We start from the raw sequence: 18,645 nt of genomic DNA on the forward strand, positions 1-18,645 counted from the left end.
TACCTACCACAACTTTCGAAACGTTCAAAGCACGAAACGGTTTTTTTCGTTAGGGGCAGATTTCACACAGGATGAGAACTCGGGCCGCTGACCTTGGATGGTGGGTAGGGTAACCAGCTGCAGTGTAAATATCGGGACTGTCTCGTAGAATGTACAGGCAAAGCCTTTTCATATGATTCCCCACTTGGTATAGTTATCTTACTTTGAAAATTGAAACACGTTTTAATTTTTTTTTGTGATGTACCTAACCACGAATTCATGGTTTTCGGATTTTTTCCTCTTTACTTTTGCCACTTGTGCTATAAGACCTACCTACCTGCCAAATTTCATGATTCTAGGCTTCTAGGTCAACGGGAAGTACCCTATAGATTTTCTTGCCAGATACGACGAGCAGACAGAAAGACAGACAGATAGTGATCCTCTAAGGGTTCCGTTTTTCCTTTTGTGGTACGGAACCCTAAAAACTGCCAATCCCCTTTCAGATTAGCCTGCTTCCATCTTAGACTGCAACATCACTTACATACAGATCAGATTACAGTCAAGGGCTAAACTTGTATCTGAATGAAAAAAACTTATCTACACCGTAGTCTTTGGATGGAATGATGGATAAAGCAAAGCGAAGTAAGCGTCCGTCGTGCAACCCACGCTCACAACCAGTCACGTCGAGACCAAGTGGGCACATTTGCATTGCGGTGACCATGATGCAGTAGCACCAAATCGGGACATCTGTGGAACTAATAATTAAATGACTTTTCTGTCACTTTACGTTTCCCTAAAAAGTCACAGTACAGAATTTGCAATACAAAATGATTTTCCATAGACATGTTTGTCTAAAACACAGCTAAAAGATACTAATCTACATAATAGATTGAGAAGGAAAATTTATATTTTTAATTTTTACCGAATTTCAATGAAATAATTCTCAATTCAGTATTTTAGTAGGATTTTATTTTTAAAATAAGTTAGAGATTATTTTAAAATAATTAATGGATTGTTGAATAAACTTTTATCATTTCAATTTAATTGTACACAGTAAAAAAAGAACAGTAAGTAATAAAAAAATAATTACAAATAATATGTAATTTAAGTACTTACTTATATTTTTATACAAATACCTTGTTAGTTGTTCACAATTGGAATTTAAACTAAACAGCAAGTAGGAACTTGTATATAAGTTCTCGAATGTATATTCACTGGGATAAGACAGATTCGTTTAATTCATCAGAACTCCGTAATAAGTAATACATAGTTATGATAGTTATATACGACTTGAAGAGACAAGTACAAATGTAGACGACTCATGTCGTTATTAAAATATTATTTATGAAGCAGAGTTGATGAAAAGCGATGCCAACGCGACGTCGTCGCATTGAAAGCGGCGCGAGGGGCCCGGAAACTGCCTTTATAGACATGTTCAAACATGTTCTGCGTAGCTTGCTAGGGTTTCCGATATCAGGCAACATAATCTTGTACATATCCATACTTAATATTATAAATGCGAAAGTTTGCCTGTTTGTCTGTCTCCTACCTTTCACGGCCCAACTGTTCAACCGATTTCGACGGGTACAGAGTTGGCTTACATCCCAGAGAATGACATAGGTTTTTTATCCCGTAAAATCAAAGAGTTCCCACGGGATTTTAAACCTAAATCCACGCGGACAAAGTGGCGGGCATTATCTAGTAAGTATTATAAAAGAAGAAACTGACTGACAGATGTATACAAACCACTCTACAGCTCAAACCCATATTATACAGCATGTTTGATACATTATATTATAACATGGCAAAATGAGGTATGTAGTAATAAATAGTGCCATAGATTTTTTCGTTGTCTCTGCTACTTTTTGAACGTTCAAACAGTCCTTCGAGATCATAGAAGTTTTATATAAGTTGAACAATGTATATACATTACTACGGCTATACTTACGTGTTCAGTCGATGTAAGCCCGATTACTTTAACAATGGTTGACCACAAATTTGAAGTTGATAAGGTTGTTTAACTTAATAAAATTTTAATATTTGATATTATCTCATTAGTTCATCGGAAGAAGAATTATTACTTGGCAAAATTGATCAAATTATTATCTTTGCGTTTTCTAACTATACTAAAATGCAATGTAACTTTTTTTTTAATTTGTTGATTGTTTCCTCGCAAATGGGAGAAAAGTAGGTACTATACAAGTCTTGTCCTTTTAAAATCACTTGAGAAGTACCTACTCAGCTTGTCCTCGTCCTTATATTACTCGGCCGTAAGTGGTTTTATTTCCGGTCTGGATAGTAATGCACTATTTCCACATAAAATATAATATTGGAACATCCCTAACATACAAAAATATGGTTACCACACAGTACCGTCGTTTCGTGACTCGCTCCCGTCAACGGCGCATTGAATCTTGATCTCTGCAGCACAAAGATAAGTTTGCTGCCCTGAAAACACTTCCCAGACTAAAATCTACCTTATTACCTTGATCGCAAGGTGGGATCAAATCCAGATTGTCGGCAAAACCGTGATGAGAGATAAGATCTGTGCGTCAAGCAAGGAGGCAGGTCTTTCAATTATTCACAACAACACTGTTATGTGATATGTACGTGGCCCTTCCTTGTACGCCGGAAAAACAATGGGTTTGACTTATAGTTTTAGGATTTTATAGATGCTTAGTTCCAAAAGATGCTCTTAACATCAGAAGTGGGATTCTCATGATTCATCGCCTTAAATTCTAATCGAAAATCAAAAAGTTCCCACGGGATTTTTAAAAACCTAAATCCACGTGGAAGAAAACGCGGACATCATCTAGTCCTTTATAATTTTCAATTTTCATTTGAATTTCTACAGAAAAGTACTAATCTAAATGTTAAAAATGTACAGTATAATAATATAGTTAAATATCATTAGTTGAAACAAACTGAAATAGCTCGCCATGAATAGAAACTTTTATTGCCCACGTCGTTGCCTCTCGCCACCTTCTGGCAGATCCATTGATATACACAATATCATTTCAACAAAGATATCATCATCATAATTTAAACCGATAGTCGTCCACTGCTGGACATAGGTCTCTTGCACACACGCCACGATCACGCCGCGCCGCGCCGTCCTAATCCAGCGGCTCCCTCTTCCAACGCTGAAATGAAATGATTTATTTGTTTGAATATAGGATGACAAGGTGTTTACAATACAGAATTGAGCCAACACATCCCACATCACACATCTAGTCAGGAAACTGTCAGTCAGTATATATAGTATTTTAAATCTAATAATTAATAATTTAAATCTTAATTTAAGTATTTAGTAACAGTAATAAGTATCTTTAAAAGCCTCAAACAAAATATTACTCATGGCTTAATCAGAGACAACAATCAAAGTATTTTTACAAAGTACATATGCCAGAAGTTCTTTACCAATTTATCAATTTCTAATAATGTCTATCAAGAAAATTAATTTAAACTCGAATATAATTCAAATGTCAATTTTTATCTAAAAAAAATATGTATATCGACTATAATATTTTAATGCGTTTCTAGTTTATGGCACTAGTCTACGTAACTAGTCCTGAATTAAATAAATTACCAGTTACAACGTGTAACCCATGTAAGATAGCAATCGCTGCGTATACAATTTATTAGTTTGTCAAGTAGCCGTTTAGAATAATTTATTATTTTTGAATACCGAGAACTTGCTAGAGAAGAAAAGACGATTTCTATTCTAAGAAATTTTAAATATTTCATGTAGGTACAGACCGTTCACTATAAATTGTCCCTTGCCGTCATGTTGGCACCATTGCTGTTTACACAATAATAAACCCTAAGTTCTAAGACATAAAGCAAACAAAGCAATGGTGCCAACATGAGTATGACGACAAAGGACAAGTTATAGTGAACGGAATGTAAGACTCTACCACCGTTTCAGAAGCAGAACTGGATATCTTTGGTTTCTTTATGATATCAATCTACAAACCTTAAAAATGTCCACCCGCCGCGCCCGCCACGTTGGAAATAATCTAAGCTAACGATTTTTACAGTTATTTTTACTCCTCGTTAGCCGAGTGTTAAGCTTCTCTCTCCTTAATTTCTTTCACGAGGCTGCAGGTCGCGTCAACTCTCCAAACGCGACCTACCAAGCTATATACATAAGTTGACGATATAATTCCAAATACTTGTATAATTAAGTATATTGATTTTACATCATTATCATCATTATCATAATCAACCCATTCTATTCTATACCTTCCCTTTTCTTTATATCAGAAAGGTAAATAATTTGCAAATGAATTGTGTAACAGTGTGATTCGTTGGGAAGCTATCAGAATTTTGCTGGGGAGACTATGGCCAAAACTCTTCTCATTATGAAAGGAGACCCATGTTAGTGAGCCGACAATGAGTTCATTGTCATCAAAAGGTTAGGCCTATTTCACTCTGACTATCAATGTTTCACTCGACATCTATCAGCGTTGTCGATGCAAACTGGAAACTCGTACTAAGTTATACCGCAAACCTTTTAATTCGGTGATGCCATAAACCGGTATTATCATTACATATTATGAAAATGCCAACTCTTGGCACGAAATTCAGTTTTAAAGCAAGTCGTGAGTCATAAGTTAGCAAGTTTTGAACGCTACGAAAACACTTTCCGTCCCTGGCTGTAATAAAGATAAGTAATTGAATTTTAGACGAAATAAGTTAAATTATACTATACCTACCTACGTATTAAAAATTCAAATGGTGTCCGTCCGTTTCTTATACTTGAATCTAATATTTTTAAGTACTTAAGTATAAAAACGGAAGAAAGGTCTACTTTAACTAATTAAATGCATGGTCACCTTATTTTATTCTAGGTCAACGGGAAGCACCCCATACGTTTTTTTGACAAACACGACATACAGACAAAGACGGACGGACAGACAGACAGATATACAATACATACATACATACAGACATTTTTCCTTTTGAGGTACGGAACCCTAATATCCGGCCAAGAGAGTCAGACTCGCGCGCCGAGGTTTCCATACTATTATAGAAGAAGTAAAATAAGAATCACTTTTGTTAACGAACCGTAAAACTAACTTTGTTTGTACAGGTTTTAGAGGAGAGAATATTAGTATTGATTATAATTCAAGACCCTTGTGACCCCAAAACGCAGTCAAAATAAAAAGTCATGAAATTAGCAATGCAGTGCGAACTACCCGGGGTGGGTGGTGACGGTGGGTGAGAGGGGGTGAGAGGGGGTGGTCTTGAACTTGTGTGGCGCAGACTGCGCGGCGCCCGGCGCTCCCCGCACACCGAGCTGGTACTGAGTACATCTCGGTTGCATAGCGTGGAGATCACGGCTGATATGTAACATGATTCAATCTTGAGGACTCTATCCCCTTTTCTCTTATCCATATGCTTTTGCCTGCGACTGCATCCGCATGGATTAAAGTTAAACCTAAATATCCTTCGTAACTTTAATCCTATCTACCGCTGTTTAACTAAAAAGCCGTTAATTGCACTAATTCTTTTTGGAGTTATTGGCAAAAAAGTAAGAATATTTCTGATTTCTTAATTGTTCTGCTGTTCGTATGATTTCCTAGCCTACATACCTACATAATTTCAGTCTTCTAAGACTTCTGGAAGTACCCCAAAGGTTTTGACGATCATCAATGAGGGACGAAATTTACGTATTTCAGATGTCAATAAATCTGAAACCATAAATGCTAGATGTTTGATACTTAGTATGTTTAGTAAATTTTCTGAGGAAACCTTATTCTGAAAATTTCAGCTTTCTAGCGTCATCCGGGCGGAAGCTATGACGGTTCGAAAATACGACGAAGCGCTTCCAGAAAGGGTATCGTGCTAGTGCCCCGTCCTTTACTTTGGCTCGACTTGGCGGGGGCACTGCCGTGCCGTCTGATAGAGCCCTGAAGGCCATTATTTTGAGTTCGGTTTTTAGCAGGGCAGTCGTGTATCTTTTTACGACTCCGTACGCGGAGGATGCCAATTGCCAACGAGACCCTTCGAGAACTAAACCTCCCATAAACCTCCGCTGTCCGCCCGCCCGTCCGGCCGCCGGCGCGGCATCTGTTCGTATGTCAGCGGGCAGTATCTCGTGAACCGCTATAGGTAGGGAATTGAAATTTTTAGTGAATGTGTGCTAAATTGCCACTATGACGACAATTAATAAAAAATATTTTTTTTTTATTTCTTGTACGGAAACCATCTAGTCCGTCTCCGACTCGCAATTTACCTATATATTTTTTTAAATTACGATTTGTTTGGATTTCGTGTGACATTTCATGTTTTGCCCGTGTGTCCTCCCACTATTATTGTAACATGTGATGTTACGCAGCAGTAACATGTCCCTCCTTTCCGCAGGTATGGGCGGCGAGGCGTGCTCGTGCGCGCCCGCGGCGGCGCTGGCGGCGCCCGAGCCCGACCTGCTCTACGACCACCAGTCCTCCGAGGAGGAACTCGAGGTGACCGCCGTTACACTGTATATAGTGCGTCCCGCAGGTATGGGCGGCGAGGCGTGCTCGTGCGCGCCCGCGGCGGCGCTGGCGGCGCCCGAGCCCGACCTGCTCTACGACCACCACTCCTCCGAGGAGGAACTCGAGGTGACCGCCGTTACACTGTACATAGTGCGTCCCGCAGGTATGGGCATCGAGGCGTGCTCGTGCGCGCCCGCGGCGGCGCTGGCGGCGCCCGAGCCCGACCTGCTCTACGACCACCACTCCTCCGAGGAGGAACTCGAGGTGACCGCCGTTACACTGTATATAGTGCGTCCCGCAGGTATGGGCGGCGAGGCGTGCTCGTGCGCGCCCGCGGCGGCGCTGGCGGCGCCCGAGCCCGACCTGCTCTACGACCACCACTCCTCCGAGGAGGAACTCGAGGTGACCGCCGTTACACTGTATATAGTGCGTCCCGCAGGTATGGGCGGCGAGGCGTGCTCGTGCGCGCCCGCGGCGGCGCTGGCGGCGCCCGAGCCCGACCTGCTCTACGACCACCACTCCTCCGAGGAGGAACTCGAGGTGACCGCCGTTACACTGTACATAGTGCGTCCCGCAGGTATGGGCGTCGAGGCGTGCTCGTGCGCGCCCGCGGCGGCGCTGGCGGCGCCCGAGCCCGACCTGCTCTACGACCACCACTCCTCCGAGGAGGAACTCGAGGTGACCGCCGTTACACTGTACATAGTGCGTCCCGCAGGTATGGGCGTCGAGGCGTGCTCGTGCGCGCCCGCGGCGGCGCTGGCGGCGCCCGAGCCCGACCTGCTCTACGACCACCACTCCTCCAAGGAGGAACTCGAGGTGACCGCCGTTACACTGTACATAGTGCGTCCCGCAGGTATGGGCGTCGAGGCGTGCTCGTGCGCGCCCGCGGCGGCGCTGGCGGCGCCCGAGCCCGACCTGCTCTACGACCACCACTCCTCCGAGGAGGAACTCAAGGTGACCGCCGTTACACTGTATATAGTGCGTCCCGCAGGTATGGGCGGCGAGGCGTGCTCGTGCGCGCCCGCGGCGGCGCTGGCGGCGCCTGAGCCCGACCTGCTCTACGACCACCACTCCTCCGAGGAGGAACTCGAGGTGACCGCCGTTACACTGTATATAGTGCGTCTCGCAGGTATGGGCGGCGGCGAGGCGTGCTCGTGCGCGCCCGCGGCGGCGCCTGGCGTCGCCCGAGCCCGCCAGGCGCGCAGGTATGACAGGTACTCAAGGTGACCGCCGTTATGCTTCAGCTCCACTAACGGGACTTGGCTTTATTTTGCTTTATCTTTCTTAAAATAAAAATGTAAGTAATAAAATGCCAATGTAAGCACAACTCCTATTATTAAAAACTCCGTTTACCCTTACCCGTAGTAGCCTTAGTAACTTGTTCGTCAGTTAATATCGAGCCTGTCTTTAATAATACAAATTGAGCGAAGTTATTTCCCCTTCCGGTTGTTTCGCCCGTCTCGAAACAATTTGAAAAACTCGGTAAGTTCAAATTAAGACGCAAATTAATTTGGATCTCGCTTCTTCAATATAGGCGTAGTATCTGCAGCTAAAGGCTCAATGTCACGAACTTTCATGTAGAATTTACTTTATGGGTAAAAACTAAATTAAAAATTTAAAAGCCCCGACACATAAACGATCTAAAAAGTAAAACAATAATATGTTTTGCGTAGTATTGACCCTACAAGTTTAATATAAATAGTAATATTTTGTTCCAAGCGTTGTCACGTCGTCGGGGGACCGCTGAATATATTTTGCTTAGCGGTCTCTTGATGCGACAACTTCTAAACTTATTAATTTAGTTTAGGAGCCTTAGCATAAGTTCCTTAGTTCCCTGCATTAATCGAACAAGCCTGTCTTACGAGGGTAAGTTAGTAATAGCGTCCTGTTGGTACCCGCCGGGTACGGAATCCTGAAAACGACGAAATCGAAAGACACCCCCATGCACCGGTAGGCGATAATAAATAAAAGACTTTTCGACCGTCAAAAGAAAAGTCAGTTATCTAGGATAATATGTTACGGTAGTGTGTCCTCCAGATAGATAGAGATAGAATATTAAATTGAACTTCCAAAATCTCAAGTTTAGTCTCAGCGCAGTTTGAGCTATGTTTATGTCAATCAACCTTTTCTACAGTGTTTAACCAGAACGCTAGCAAAGACTTTAGCGTTATTATTATACTACCTAAACACAACCCAATGCCAATAACCTTAATAAATAAATTGCCTTAATTTGTAGTTTTAGTGATTTAGTATTATTCAAACCGGCAATGTATAGCGTGCAAAATTCGAGTCAATGTCCCACCTACGACGCGGCATTGACTCCGAGTGGCCTTCTTACGCAACATGCCTTGACCTCTAGCGTCAGTCAGGTGTTTTATTTGCAATATATTGTGAACTTTTAAAATACAGGATATTTTATTTAGTTTTTTCGCTTTTTTGGTACTATCATCTGTCTTCGTTTTTGCTGCGTTCTGGTTACACCCGGTATAATACCTACCTACGTTGTTTGTAGAGATTTAAAAGGAGTGTAGCACTTAACCTCACGCGTGTGAAACGACCTCCCATGTCTCCCCCGTTTGCTGATGATTATAATCACGACCCTCTGTGAGTGCTGCAGGGAGGGCCGGAGGAACAATCACTGGGGTCTTGCAACACGGCACTGCTGTTCCCCTTCAACACTCAACCTTTCTACTAAGTATGACTAGTTAGAACCTACTTCTGACCAATTTTTAGGGTTCCGTACCTCAAAAAGAAACACGTAACCCTTATAGGATCACTTTGTTGTCTGTCTGTCCGTCTGTCTGTGCTTATTTAAACAACGATCTATTATATTAAATTCTAATTTCTATGGCGTCGACGATCAGCTATCACAAAACGCACAGCACACAGCAGTTATTCAATACGTCAATATAAAGGGGAGTGTCAATATAAGGGGGGTGTCAATATTGACGGGGTGCATAAGACAATTGCTGGCCAGGAATCGCTGATGTGGTAATTGGCCTCCGCCCGGCGCCATTTTTGCCAACCGTAGGTACCTACCTGAATAAATTTACGATTGTGCCACTACGATGGAAAATTGGCGAAATTGCTTACTAATGAAGTTTGTGACGTCCGGTCCGTTCGTTCCGTGGATATAATTGGGCCCTTATTGTGTTGTCTCAACGAGATAAAGATGTAGACATGCAAGAAATGACACTTTTTTTGCTATGGTGGTTAAAACCCCAACAACTACTTCCGAAATCTCAATAAAAACCGGCTAAGTGCGAGTCAGACTCGCGCACCGAGGGTTCCGTGCTCGGGTATTTTTCCGACATTTTGCACGATAAAAATAAATGAAAATCTGTTTTAGAATGTACAGATAACGCCTTTTCATATGATACCCCACTTGGTATAGTTATCTTACTTTGAAAATTGAAACACATTTTTTTGTGATGTAACCACAAATTCACGGTTTTCGGATTTTCCCTTTACTTGTGCTATAAGACCTACCTACCTGTAGTTTTCAGTTTTCTTTGCCAGCAGCAACCAAGAAAAATTCTGCAAGAAAAAAATATCAGTTTCAATAGGCCCTACGCATGAATATTCAATTTTTTTGCAATTATAAGCAGTTTAGGAAGTTGTACCATCTTATCTTTACCTGTCTTAGTGTAAAGTGTTGCACTTAGTTTACTGGAAGTGCAAACTACATGTTCCGGAAACGTCATTCGTTAGCTAATGCATATTTACAATTCAAAACAGCGAGCAAAACATGGTGAGGAAACGTGTCTGAGAATAAACTTATGACGGCCCCTTTGGCGGCACAGTGCTAACAATCGACAGTTTTCTTGCACAAACGAAATGATAAATGAAATAATTCTTTGATAGTTTAGAACTCATCTTCATACTTACAATAATACTTTTTTTTTCTTCAAAAATTGTGTTTAAAAATCACGGTAGGCAATCACGTTTTGGACTAATTATGATTTTTTCCTTGGCCTTTCTGTCCTCTTTATTCCTTCCACATTATTATTTATTATTTGTAAGCTCTGGATACCGTGATACCTACCTGCCTACAAATGTATTTCGTTTGTTTTTTGAATTAAAAGCCAGGGCAGATTTCGTGTTAGAAAGTGAGTTATACATCTGGTAACCCCCTTTGGTCCCCTCACCCTCCTGAAGCAGGCTATTATACCGCGACTTGGCACCGCGCTACTTCCCGACTGCTGAGAGGCGATCGCGGCGTGTAATCAACTCGCAGCTACAAAGTTGCTTTGGCGGTCTTGCAGCTGAATTTTAAATACCCCTACCCTGCCTGGAGAGTTCTCTAGTTGCGAGTAGGTTAAACAATATGGCGTAAATGCAAAAGTAGTCAAACGTTGAATGGGTGCACTTACGACTTGGTACCTACTCGCAACTACAAAGTTTCTTCTAAAGTGTGCTATCATTGATTTTCTAAGCGAATACCCAAATATTAGGGTTCCTTTCGAAGTACGGAACCCTAAAAAAGGAGTGTACTTCATGTTTTCAGGGTTCAGTAGGTATTTGTTTGTGAGTTTCTTAATTCTACCAAACGCTCGAACAGATTTGGAAGTATGGAATATCATTAGAATCCAGTGCGGAGTGGCAGACTTCATACACCTTTGACAATATTATGGAGAACTCTCAGACATGCAGGTTGGCTCTCACGATGTTTTCTATCACCGTTAGGAATAAAACAAGTGATATTTAATTTCTTAAAACGCACATAACTTCGAAAAGTCCTTTTTTCCACGCACGTGCAAACTGTGGAATCAACTCCCTTCTGCGGTGTTCCCATTAGATTACAAGGAACGGACCAACAAATTCCTGAAAGACCGGCATCGCATTGGCGGTTCCTTGGTACTGCAAATGTTCATGGGCGGCGGTAATCACTTAACATCAGGTGACCCGCCAACTCATTTGATCGCTATTTAAAAAAAAAACAATAAGAGGTGCGTGCCCGGGATCGGTTTCACGATCTCATGAATGGCAGATGTCCTAACAACTAAGCACCGCTGGGTTAAACTTGAAATACAATATCTAAACGATTTTCCGATCTAAACAAAAAGAGTAGAGATCTCATAAAGAGATAAGTGCTTGCCTGTCCACTTTTTCTTTCTTTTTGTTTTGTTACAACTTTCTGGTATAAATAAATAAAAAAAGAGTTCTCCTAATTACATTGCGTAAAGAGATTAAAATATCTCGGGGCGGGTGAATGACCCCGCAGCGGACAGCAAAAATGAGCAGAACAAAAACAAAAAGACTAGCTCACACGTGGTTAACACGTAACCACGTTGTTCTTACAACTTCTCCCTTCTATGCCACATACGGACACTGTCGAAATAGTTTTTAATAAATAATAGAAATAGGGATGATGACAGTAGTCAAATCAGCGACTTTTTATCAAACTTCAAAACGCTCGCTTAGTACGAGAGCTTGTATGGAATACACGGATCTGACGTCATAAACGTGTGACACAATTCGACGTACTTTTTTAGTTTAGTCGATCATTTAAAATGGTTAGCAAACTTAAAACTACGAATTTTAGAAGACCGTCTATTTATTAGTTCCTAAGAAATAATATTTATAGGCATCATCCCAATTGGAATGAAGTATGAAGTAAGTAATTAGACCAGCGATGCTTGGAATCTCTCTACGAAATCAAATCACAAATGAGGAGATTCATAGCAGAACCAGGGTAACCGACACAGCTCAACGGTTTGCGAAGCTGAAGTGGTATTGGGCAGGGCACATACGAATAGTTCAAAAACATGATAGACATGGTGCTACCATGGCGACTTCGCATCGGAAAGTGCAGTGTTGGAAAATCCTCCTCTAGGCGGACAGACGAGTTGCAGAGAAACCGTGGCATGTGGACATCTCAACAAGAGGCCATTGTGCAGTATTGGACCCCTACGGTTGATAATGGTGATGAGACCAGAAAAAATCGTGAGGAAACCTGCATGTGTGAAGTCTGCCAATCCCCACTTTGCCAGTTAGTGGTCTATGGCAAACCCCTTCTCATTCTGAGAGAAGAGACATAAGAGCAATAGGTTGATCATGATATCTAAATGAACGCTGTGTATCACTTATTAGTCTAGCCTTATTTACCTGCCCTTCGAATTGATATTCAATAATTTCAATAAATCAATTAAACAACTTTCAATTAATGTTAGTTGACCTGAAATAGGCAGAGGTCGGTCTTACCTAAGTGATAAATCATCCTTGACTTTTCAAACACCTTATTGCATGGGAAAACCTGTTCGGCCGACATTTAAACCGTTGTATGTAAAGACTGTGATAGCCTCCTAATGGTTAAGATGGAAGGCGAACCGCGCACCTGTAATTTTTCGGAGCTATGTGCGTTTAAGCAATTAAATATCTCTTGTTGTAACTATGAAGGAAAACATCGTGAGGACCTGAATACCTGAGAGTTCTCCATAATGTTGTCAATGGTGTGTGAAGTCTGCCAATAGACCCTTGGCTAACGTGGGGAATTGTGGTCTAATTTTGTGTCTCAGAAAATAAATAAGGTCCTGCGGTCCTGGAATCTTGCTGTTTACTGTTAATTTCAAGAGAACCGAAGTAGGTACCTCCTGTAAAATCGTTTGGACGGAATATTTTTCAAGAGTAAGCAAAGCATGCAGTTTACCCGTTCTTCATCTTCATTTCGAGTTTGCTTATTCGTTTTGTGGGAGCGACAAACCAGCCCGGCGACGTTTCGTTCCTTTTTCGTCTGCCGCTTACATAACATTTGTTTATCTTGCGCCTGGCTGGAAATTAGAAATTCCTTTGTTTGCACCAAGTTTGTACCCAGGTTTTAATTGTACGAAGTAGAAGGCTAAAAGGACAATGGGTTCCTCGTGAAAGAAGTGAATCGTGTGATATAATGCGGCAGCTTCGCCTCAGCGCTTCGTTTTGCTCGCTTCCTCCCTCAGATCATGTAGCTCCGAGCTTCCTCCCGAATCCTCTCAAGGCTTCCATTCTTCGAAACGCATTCTCTGTGAAATGAATACCCTCCCACGTCTTTGAGAAATATGCAACTATTCATAATAGCCACTTTAGCGTCTCAAATTAAATTTGCAGTAGGTAATCCTCAAGCAAATTGTTTGTAAAATAATAAAATGAAAGTACTTTTGGTGGCAACAATCTTCATTCTTTTGGAGTACTCAATTAACATTTTTTTTTATAATTCACAATAAAATTACTGTATCAATCATCATTTTACTATTTAGTTACATAACTGTATCAAATATTTTATAATTACCTACTGTATGAACAAGTTTTATTTTTCATAATTTACAGTTTATATTTTGCATATTTGCATTGTTCTTTTTTTGCATATTTCATTATTTTCATTCATTCATTCACTTTGAAAGTAATTTATAAAAATATTATTTTATTTACAAAGTTCCATCCCACCGCTGACGATGGACCTGTCATAACAACTTAAACCATCAACCACACTTCATGCACTTATACCACAGTCACAGTATGCTTCGCTATACCTACCTAACAACTTCAAAGAACTCCCAATTACTGTAACTGGTAAAGTCAGCTATAGCTATGTACACATACAAAAGCATCGCTTCTATTCCGCCAATTTGCTCGTTTTATTTAGCGCATCAAAGGGAAGACGGGCTAAAAACCCATCCAATTTGACCCGGCCACGGATAGGCATGGGTAATTTTTAGCTAACTAAAATTTGCAGTGGGATTAGTATAGTCGGATGGCCTCTTTGTGTTCCAGTGAACTGTGAAATTCGGGCGAGACGCGCGGCGCGGCGCTACGGCTAGGTATACTAGCTGATATGGCTGGTTCGCATTATTCTAGCCGCTAGATCTACTTAGTAGCAACCAGTAGGGTTATTGCTGAAAACTTGCTCAACTATTGCTACAATCTCAAGTTTGTGGTTGGCTGAAATTATGATATTCTTGAAGCAATCATTGTTGAGTAAACGATTGTTGAAAGCAGGCGAGCGTCACGCGTTGATTTTGTCTTTCTTTTTATACTCAAAACTCTTCCAATTTGACCCAGCCACGTAATAGGCATAGGTAATTTTTGGCTAACTAAAATTTGCAGCGGGATTAGTATAGTCGGATGGCTTTTTGCGTTCCAGTGAACTGTGAAATTTAGACAAGATGCAGCGATAGCAGACGCAGCAGCGATCCAGTAACAATCAGTAAGCTATTTGCTGATAAGCTGCATCAATTATTGCTGTAATCTCAAGTGTTTGGATTTGCTGAAATTATGATATTCTGGAAACAATAAAAATTCTTTTCAATAAAAAATTTTCAAAAGAAAAATAAAACCGACTTCAAAAACCAAAAACACTAAAAAGTAGAAAATAATTTTTGTTTAGCTACACATGTAATGTACCTAGGTATGAAGTCGAGCGAGCATATTAAAACAAAATTAGAAATCCAAGAGTGAAGCTCGCCCGACTTCATACCTAGGTACATTACATGTGTAGCTAAACAAAAATTATTTTCTACTTTTTAGTGTTTTTGGTTTTTGAAGTCGGTTTTATTTTTCTTTTGAAAATTTTTTATTTCACAATTTTTAGTGGCCCCACTGTACTATAATATGCTATGCCCAGTTAAAACCCTACTGTTTACTAAGCTATTACACTGATCGCGAGCAATTTGCTCTTATCCATTGAGGAGTTCTGTTCTCCATCTCCGAAGATATTCATCAGATCTTCACCAAATTTATATGGGACCACCTGCACAGTATACCCTTTCAAACAAAAAAAAAATTTTCCAAATCGGTCCAGGGGTCTTTGAATAATCGGGGAACATACATAAAAAATAAAAAAAAAATAAAAAAAAAAGATCCCGACGAATTGAGAACCTCCTCCTTTTTTGGAAGTCGGTTAAAAACCGACTTCCACTTTCAATGCCATTACAAAGTAAGCAGGCAGGAGTTTAATCTTTAAGCCTGATCAAATCAGTACCTACCACAATCGAGGCACGTTTTCACAAAACTCTAAATAGGGACAAGAGAGATAAGATCACCGGACTGGAATGGCTGCTAGCGTAATGTGAACTAGCCAAAATTCCTACTGATCACGCCAACCCCTCAACAAATTGCTAAACTTTTATATTACTTACTCGTCTTAATTTTACTTCTTCTGAAAATGTCTGATGGATCTATAAATATCTAATTAATCCATACCAAGAGGTACCGAAAACATTTCGGAGTTTTTTTTATAAAGAAGTTTTTCTTAAACTGTTTACCCATCTTATATTTAATAATCTCTCCACTAAACACAGTGTTTTGGAAAAAGAAAACATCCGGATTTCCATAAAACGCTTCGATAAACAGAAAAAGGTGCAATAGGCTCTAAACGCCATCATAACCGTTAAAGCACGTGATCGAAAAAGGTTTTATCAATTTTATCAGCATTTACGCGCGGCCATAATCGCCCGGTAATTTATGCGATTCTAATAAAGCCTAGCCAACCCTCACTGGTGGAGAGGCGACTGGATATATCTGCTACGGCTATTTTTTTGGCGTGGACTCTCGCGCCCATAATTACCGGTTCACATTATTCCAGTTGATGATATATCCAGTTTATTTAAAGGTAGACGGAAATGGCAAGCGACGTCTAGGTGTTTTGTGGGACCATCGTTGTTAGCTTTAATTTTAAGTCGTAGCACGGGTCACCTCTTAATATGAGAAGAGTTTACGCTGCCCAAGTGTGGAAGGGCCGACGTCATACACCTTTGAGAAAATTACGGAGAACTCAAAGGCATACAGGGTTCCTCACGATATTTTTTTATTTTATTACTTAAAACACACAATCAATGTCACCCTCACCACCTGGTTGTCTGGCGCACTTCGACCGCCCGTTGTGCCAGATCCTTGTTTCCACGCACTTGCGAACTGTGGAGTCAACTCCCTTCTGCATTATTTCCATTAGATTGTAACATGGAGGTATTCACGGGGCGCACCAACAAATTCCTGAAAGGCCGGCAACGCATTGGCGGTTCCTCTGGTGCTGCAAATGTTCATGGGCGGCTTTAATCACTTATCAAGTGACTCGCCTGCTTGTTTGCTCGCTATTTTTATTAAAAAAAAATAAACAAATAAGGTTATCACGGTAAGTGGAGTGCTACTGGTATAATGTTAACTAGCAACAAAGGCTGTGGTTTTTTTCGCGTGGACTCGTATCCATAATGAACGAGCGGCCGGCCGCAGCATTAGGCCGTCGCTCGTCGTTTTCGCCAGCTATTTCCAGCTGCTTTTTTCTTCAGGGGGCTAAGGGAGGGAGGGGGGACAACTCGGGCCATTAATTCAGCCGTGTAATGACGCGACGCTTTGATAGACGACAATTGCGAGTCCGCAATTACATGGTGAAATATTCAGCGAAGACGTCCGTCGCGAACTCTAACTACCGCGCTTTTCTTTCCTTTCTGCCTCTTTACCCCTTTTACCCCGCGCTCCTCCCTCCCACTTAGCCGTCCCATCTTTTTTGTTAATCTGCGACAAGACTGATTTAACCTGAGACATTCTTGCAATTTACCTATTGAGGGAATACTTAGTTTTCTCCATTTTCTCGCGTGGATTTAAGTTTTTTTAAATCCTGTCAGAATAGCATATAACTCGAATCAAGCGACTCATATTACTTATAGGTAATTTTGATATAACTCCTTAGGTAAATTCATGTAATCATCTGATATACGCTCATATTATCTTAAAATCCTGAATTCAAATTTTATTCACGTGAATCTCGCCGCATTCTACGAATAAGGGCGGAACTACCGTTGTGGTGTGGTTTTTTTACTGCTTTGAAATCTACTCTCAATTTCACCTCACATGAATCCATAAAAATTTGGGAAAAAATATTTTACTGTTTAGAAATTAGCGTTTGGAAATAAGCTACAATTGTTCTTGGGGAAAAGACCCGACGAAAACAGCCACCATGGCTGTAGTGTCCGCTTTTTCTCGCCAATAATCGGGCACCGCTTATGTACGAACTACGAAGTCAGGCCACAAGCATCGCTCTGCCACTTTTCATCAGATCAGCGTGGGCATCATACGATATAACTCGGTAGCGCTAATAGTAGTAACAGACGATCGAACCGAACCACGAACTGAACCACGACGCGGTTCGCCGTCGTACCAGTTCGATCGTGTGGCGCACGGTACGCCGTACATTATTGGTACGACGGCAAACCGCGTCGTGATTCAGTTCGTGGTTCGGTTCGATCGTCTGTTACTACTATAAGTTTGCACCTCGCTGGAATGCGGCGCCCTTCCCACTTCCCCGCTCACCTCCCCGCGGTCGTCTTGTCGCGTCAGTAGGCTTCCCATGCCGTGCCTTAGCGTCAGTGTGACGTAATCGACGCGAGGTGCAAACTTAGCTTAACCGAGGCTTGAAAAACTCTTTAAAACTAGTGAGTGACGGGAGCCATGGTTGCAGGTGATCAACGGCAGCCCCGCTCCGGGCGGCACGGCGGCGCGGGGCGAGGGGCGGCGGCGCGGCGCCTCGTCCCCGGCGCGCACGGCGCCCGAGAAGCGCCGCTGGCCCGCGGAGCCCTACGACGACGAGCTGGCGGCCCCGGCGCCCTCCTCCGACGATGACGACACTAAGGTGTGTCTCACCATCCATTTTAGACAGCATTACCACTTTTGCAAGTTACGCTGATGTCGGTACCTGCGCAGATATATTATTTTTGAATGGCGCGAAAGTATCTCAGCCAATCAAAGAAAAAAGAATCAAAAGCTTAATTTGCCATAATACGCTAAAAAAGACAAATCTGTATGGTACAACATGCAGAAAGCGACATGCACCGCCCGCCAACAGCTTGCATTGCAATGCAGTTGCTTGGCACGCAACACGGAACACCACACAAATCCACCAGAACACACTCGACGCACGTTTCGCTCCGACACCGGAGCATCCTCAGGAGATGTAGACAAATGCATAATTGCAGAGTGACACAATGCAATAATAATTGTGCATTGTTAAGATCTATAAGCTTTTGACTCTTTGTATATGATGGACTTCCGCAAAGTAACGCCTGCTTCTATACAATATCTCAGCCAATCATAGCGCGCGTCCGTCCGCTATCAGTTGACTTGGTGCCTACTCGCCGTTGATGCCGTTGTTGAAGCCATTAAGCTGCTGGAAGAAGAAGAGGACAACGCCCTTACGATCGTAAGCTAAGAGCTGGTTGGC

At 41.8% G+C, this 18,645-nt stretch overlaps 1 protein-coding gene across 4 annotated transcripts in view; it reads left to right on the forward strand.

Annotated features, from left to right (window-relative positions):
* The window catches only part of LOC123869879, a 69,457-nt gene that overhangs the window by 36,574 nt on the left and 14,238 nt on the right, over positions 1-18,645 (forward strand). For 2 of the 4 annotated variants that reach the window (XM_045912956.1, XM_045912957.1), the window contains exons 1-2: positions 6,599-7,139; positions 17,887-18,057. In XM_045912956.1, coding sequence (XP_045768912.1) covers positions 6,627-7,139; positions 17,887-18,057 — 684 coding nt within the window. In that variant the 5' untranslated portion in view covers positions 6,599-6,626. The other 2 variants (XM_045912959.1, XM_045912958.1) reach the window with 2 other exon arrangements.

The sequence above is a fragment of the Maniola jurtina genome, chromosome 11 (genome assembly GCF_905333055.1).
Source record: "Maniola jurtina chromosome 11, ilManJurt1.1, whole genome shotgun sequence".
In the NCBI taxonomy this organism is placed as follows: Eukaryota; Metazoa; Arthropoda; class Insecta; order Lepidoptera; family Nymphalidae; genus Maniola; species Maniola jurtina.